The sequence below is a fragment of the Rhincodon typus genome, chromosome 3 (assembly GCF_021869965.1).
Source record: "Rhincodon typus isolate 14 chromosome 3, sRhiTyp1.1, whole genome shotgun sequence".
Taxonomy (NCBI): Eukaryota; Metazoa; Chordata; class Chondrichthyes; order Orectolobiformes; family Rhincodontidae; genus Rhincodon; species Rhincodon typus.
Genome location: NC_063334.1, coordinates 80,896,497 through 80,902,496, shown reverse-complemented (window position 1 = coordinate 80,902,496; position 6,000 = coordinate 80,896,497). Strand labels below are relative to the sequence as shown.

General features: G+C 38.4%; 2 protein-coding genes across 8 annotated transcripts in view; one reads left to right on the top strand and one right to left on the bottom strand.

Moving 5' to 3' along the window:
• LOC109933509 (endoplasmic reticulum aminopeptidase 1) overlaps positions 1 to 6,000 on the bottom strand; it is a 263,565-nt gene that overhangs the window by 125,609 nt on the left and 131,956 nt on the right. The window lies entirely within an intron of this gene.
• Positions 1 to 6,000, top strand: part of cast (calpastatin) — a 242,450-nt gene that overhangs the window by 186,697 nt on the left and 49,753 nt on the right. For all 6 annotated transcript variants that reach the window (XM_048595061.1, XM_048595063.1, XM_048595062.1 and 3 more), the window contains 3 exons: positions 1,684 to 1,773; positions 4,106 to 4,201; positions 4,424 to 4,486. In XM_048595061.1, coding sequence (XP_048451018.1) covers positions 1,684 to 1,773; positions 4,106 to 4,201; positions 4,424 to 4,486 — 249 coding nt within the window. The remainder of the gene's footprint in view (positions 1 to 1,683; positions 1,774 to 4,105; positions 4,202 to 4,423; positions 4,487 to 6,000) is intronic.

The following is a 6,000-nucleotide window of genomic DNA, read 5'->3' as shown; positions in this document are numbered from 1 at the left end:
TTGCACTATCCACCATATTGGGTCTTCCAATGTCAATGATAGTATAGCATATAATTTACTGAGCCCAAAGCCCAGACCAATGCTCCAGAGGTGTCAGTTCATATCCCACCATGGCAAATGGGAATTTAAATACAATTAATAAATAAATCTGGAATAAAAAGCTGGTCTCAATAACAATGATCATGAAACTACTGTTGTAAATATGCATTCAGTTCACAGATTCTTCCTTTGGGGAAGGAAGCCTACTATCCTTATGCAGTTTGGTCTACATGTGACCCTAGACCCATAACAATGTGGTCAACCTTTCACTTTGTCTGCAAAGCATTTGTTTGTACCTAACCGCTACAGAAAGGTCAAATAAGAATAAAACTTGTCAGACCACCTAACATCAACCTAGGTATTTGGAAACAAAAAGAGGCACATACTATCAAGAAAACCTCCTGCAGATCATTAATACTCTCCTCCTGTGGAACACCAGTTAGATAAAGTATTGAGGGTGGCAAGGATACAGAATGTGCTCTGTGTGGGGTAACCTCCATGCCCCCATTCACATTAGCTCAGTAACACCACTACTGACTGAGTTGGCTGAATCTAGAAGAATACCTGTTAGGTCAGATCATCAGCTGATAGTGGGCCAACCAAAACAATGGAAGCGTCTGTGTGGCCACTTCACCAACAACCTATCTGTAGAAGATGCATCTGTTTATGGCAATATTGGAAGGAATGATCACTATACTGTGATTATGGACACCAGGTCCTATCTTTACAGAGAACACTGTCCATTATGTATGTGGCCCTGCCCCATTGCTAAATGGGATAGATCTAGAACAGTTCTAGCAAATCAAAACTGGACATTCAAAGGGTGCTGTGGGCTACCAGTAGCAGCAGCCTTGTCTTTAACCACAGCCTGTAATTTAATGGCCCTGCACATTGTTCACTCTACCATTGCCATAACAGGGATCAAACCTGATTCAGGGAGTGGATAAGAGCATGCCAAGAATAGCACAAGGTGTACCTAGAAATGAAAGATTAACAAAGGACTATATGCATGCTAAACAGCAGAAACAGGAAGTGATAGACAGTGATTCCACAACAAACAGGGCAGTTGAGTAGCATGGAGTACTGCACGTTTTGATAAGACAATTGTGAGAAAAAGATGGGTTGACAATTTCTTTTGTCTCACCTTACCTTCCAGTAGGCTCAGGGTGGGTATGAGCACCAGTGTCCAATCTCAAAAATCAAGACAATTGAATTTCCAGTCTACCATTTCAGTTTAGTCAGATTCAGCATGCAAGAATAATCCCTTCACATGGCATTTATGCAAGAATAATCCCTTAATGTGGCATCAGGGCTAATGTACCATGCCTCTAGCTTTTTATTGCAAACATGGTCCAAACCTTTTGCTAGTAATCTGCACAGTGCTTCCCCATGTCCACTGTACTCATTCACAAAAACAGATTGCAATTTCACCAATCGGTGATTATTGAAAGCAAAATCAGAATTATTTTACTTCACTTTCCCAATGTCAGGGCGTACATCCAGGAGGAGAATGTCAGGCAATTAGCAATTCAATGTGAGCATTGTTTTCTTGGGTTGGTTTTTGTGATATTTTTCACCATTGTCAGAATATGTTTCTACTGAGCATTGACACAAATCCGACAAAAATTTATTTTGTTTTTAAAGGGTGAAGATCCATTTGACCTGCTCGCAGGAACACTTCCATCTGAAGCACCAGACAATTCGGGTCCAAAATACACTGGTCCTGAGGTGAAGGTAGAAATGACATTTTTTGCTTGAAACTTTTAAACTTTGAATCGTTGACATCATAAGCTGGTCCATTTCAGAACTTTCATACATTTGTACATCAGTATTATCAGTCAGTTGCACTGGTCTTTAACCAGCTCGGCAACAACTTGTGTTTACATAGTGCACTTCATATAGTAAGATATAGTCAGGTATTTCAGCGCAAAGTTATTGAGCAGCGTTTAATACAGAATATCTTGAAGAAATATTAGGCCAAGTAACTGGAAGCTTGTCTTTGAAGAGTGAGGTCAAGAATTAGAAAAGCTTTGGGAGTGAATTTCAGGATATTTACAGGCTTATTTTTAAAGAATGAAGATCCATTTAACCTAATTCCAGGGATACTGTCATTAGAAGCACCGAAATACATTCTTTCAGAGTGATGAGAGTAGAAATGAATTGTCACCCCTAACACTTGTAGTCTTTGAATGAGACTCCTGATGTTGCATCTTATGTTCATCCTTTTGCTTGTGGACCAAATATACATTTGTCCACATTAAATTGGCAACACTGACCTCTCCCCTGTCTATCAAGAACAACTTGCATTGATACGGCAGATGTGATTGTTCAGCGACTTTTGTGACAAACAAAACATCTTTATCAAATCTGGGTGGGGGAGGGGTGGGAAGAGCTGGGTCTCTGAAAGATTTCTGGTTTAATAAAAAGCTTTGGTTTTCTATTTAACTGATCATATGACCAAATTGCCTGGGAGATAAACAATAAAAAAAGGAGTTGCAAAATAGGGATGAGTTAATTGTTAGTGGTCTGGTCTCAAGTGAAGTTTTAGTTTTTAGCTTAGAATGATTTGGCTGGAGACAGAGGTGCATTTCTTTTGAACACTTTATTTGAAATTCCATGTTTTGGTAAGAGTTTAAAGCTTTTGTTCACTGAAGGATAGACAAGATGAGAAAAGAGAGAGTTCTAGAGGAAAGTTTGTCGAGTTCAAGGACCAGGAATTAGAACCAGGAGAGTTCTGATCCAAAGATAGCAAGAACTACAGAAGCTGGAGTCAGACATAACAAAGTGTGGAGCTGGAGGAACACAGCAGGCCAGGCAGCACCAGAGGAGCAGGAAAGTTGATGTTTTGGGTTGGGTCCTTTTTCAGAAAATTCTGAAGAAGGGTCTCGACCTGAAAAGTCAACTTTCCTGCTCCTCTGAGTTCTGATCCAAAGTGGCTACAGTTAAAATAGTGAGTTTACAACCCATGGATAGTTGAAGAAGATTTCAAGGGAAACCCATATCAAAATAAACAGAAAGCTCAAGTTGTACTTGATGAAGTACAGAGACAATATGGTTAATTTTCCAAGTTTTAGATGTGTTGACTTGAGTTTGTGGTTGTGTAACTCAAATAAGCATAGAAGGAAATTTGAATTAAGAGGTTCAGTTTACAAAATAAGTAATTGTTTCTTCAAACTTTCAGTATGTTTAACAGAATAGTTAATATAGAGCGTAGTTATTAGTTTTCATGTTCCTTGATTCTTCCATGAACCTTGTAGCTTTGTTCTTTAGAGCATACATTTTTAAAGATTCTAAAATAATAAACACATTACAGAGCTCTACTGTGATCATAATATAGACTTAATGTGGTAATCTCTAGGCATTTCACAAGAGTATGATCAAACATAATTTGTTATGGAAACATTGAGGGAGAAATGAGGCAATTGACCAAAAACTGAATTAAGGAGCTTAATTTTACAGGGCTTCTTAAAGGCGGAGCAAGACATAGCCTGAGAGGAACAGGGAGTCAATACCAGAACTCTCTACAACAATTGCTATAGATTTTTGCAGAGACTTAAGTGGTTTACAAGGATGTTGCCAGGGCTTGGAAATTGCAGGTATAAGGAAAGATTAGATAGGTTGTTTTCTTTAGAACAGAGAAGCCTGAAAGGGTGACTTTATTAGAGCATACAAAATAATGAGGGGCTTGAATGGGGTGGACAGAGAATACTGTTTCCCCTGGCAACGAGGTCAGTTACCAGCTAGCACAGATTTAAGATACTTGGTAAAAGGATTAAAGGTGGACATCTCATTCACAAGGAACCTGGATCTGAACCTGAATCATATCTAAGGCTACATATGAGGCGTTGGTAATTGGGGTTGGAATGGGTGGCTGAAGTATTCAGCTAGCACAGACACAGTGGGCTGAATGGCCTCTTTCTGGGCTGTAACCTTCCTGTGGTTATATGATTCTAAATTCCTAAATGGTCACTTGACCTGCTGAACTCCAGATATCTTTTACTGAAGCAAACTATGTGAATTTTGAATCTTAGTAATGATATGAATATGAGCACTTTGTAATTTTCAGGAATCGGATGCTAAGAAGAAGAAGGCTGAACGAGTGGGAGAAACTGAGGAATCAATACCCCCTGATTACAGATTCAAAGAACAACCAGACGCTAAGGTTCAGTCCATGCAATGAATTTGAAAAAAGCCTATAGTTTTCCTGTTTTCAAAAAATATTTGTTTAAAAAATAGAGAACTTTCTAAATTAGTATTCATAGAATGACATTTTAGTTATAGTTATATAGTTATAGTCAGCTTTACCAGCTGACATCTATTCTATTTAATTCTGCTTCCATTAATAAATCCTGATTTTTAAAAAAAAATCTGTTTGTTGTAACAGGATAAAGCTAAAGGGGGTCCTTCATCCACTGGGCCAGGAGCAAGACCAAAGGTCACAGAGAAGGTAAAGGTGAAGTTTTTCTCTATCTATTGTAAGAGGGTTTGATTCACTACAATGAAACTCCAAGGCACAATTCCATAACTCACTGATTCTCATAACTTAGTGAGGTGAGTAAGTGCATTGGAAGTGTGTTCAAGGCTATCACATTGCTCAGTAACAGGGTAAGAATCACTGAAGTTCTTGTGCTCAGTATTTGAGGGCCCACAAATGGTGAGTGTGCCTGACCTCCCCCATTGTATTGGCAGGAGGATTAAAGAAGAGTACTTAGACCATTAGGAATGGTCGAGATATAAAAAGGAAATTTGCTTTGTTGAAAATTCATTCACACTACATCTACAACACCCAGAGCATTTTCTTGCTCTTTGAATTTATGATCAGAACAAAAATGAAAATCTACAAATTTAAGGGATTAATACAATTATCCACAAATTCCAATTTCTAGTTCTTTTGATTTTATCTTTAAACTTAAGTTCAGTCTGGAGAAAAAAGGCATCTTATTAGTTTTTTTTTAGTGCCGAAATACTAAGAATTCAAATACCTGAGGTACTTTGTGAATTCACCCCGGAAAGCCACCAAAATGCTTGGGAACATCCAATTATAGGTTCAACTTACAAAAGAAAAGTTGCCTGTCTATGTGGAAGTGACAGAATGCATGAGGACTCCCTCCTCCAATCCCAGGCTTAAACTTTTGTCCATGCTTCTGAAAGGCTCCCTAGTGAGATACAGTTGAGCCTATCTACAACAAATGCAGGAGAGAACAGATTGGAAAGTTGTGAGCAGTGGCAGTACAGTGGAGTGGCAGGAGCAAAAGAGATAGTGAAAGGGAGGCAATGAAGAAAAGTGAGTCTGCAATGGGGTGATAGTACCATGGGGATCACAGCTGCGATGGGTAGAGGTTGCAGAGATTGTAGGGAAGAGGGGTTCTGTGACTGAGGACAAGGTTTGTGAGGAGAGGAGAAAAACTGCAAGACAAAAAGAGTTGTAGGAATGAGATAGCAGTTTTAAACATGTCCACAAAAGAATGCTTGTTAACCAGGAGGTAGGTCATTTTGAAGTCACTGAGGTTGATAAATGCTTTACAAGTTAATATGGAATCTCTGGGTTAAGGATACCCAAGTTCAGGAGCAATTGTGTAAGGAAAATGTTGCTGATGCTTTTGTAATTATCACAATATAATTTAATGCTGAAGATTCATTTTGTAAGAAATATTTTCATTCATTTCCCATCACAAGTCAAAACATTTCATGTACTGTGAATTATTTGAGTGGCAGTGACACATTAGAGATAAACATCTACCATTTTGCATTTACAAGATCCCGAGCAATAAGGAATAAATCGCATCTTTATAGTGATTTTATAGGTCATATCTTAGGACATCTCGAAGTCCTTTACAGGTATTGAAATACGTTGGAAGTATAGTCACTGTTGTGATGACGGAAATACAGTGAGATAAATAATCGATTAATTCACGTGTCTAGGATTAGTGTAATGTAAAAATTAGACTAGGTCTTTCAGGA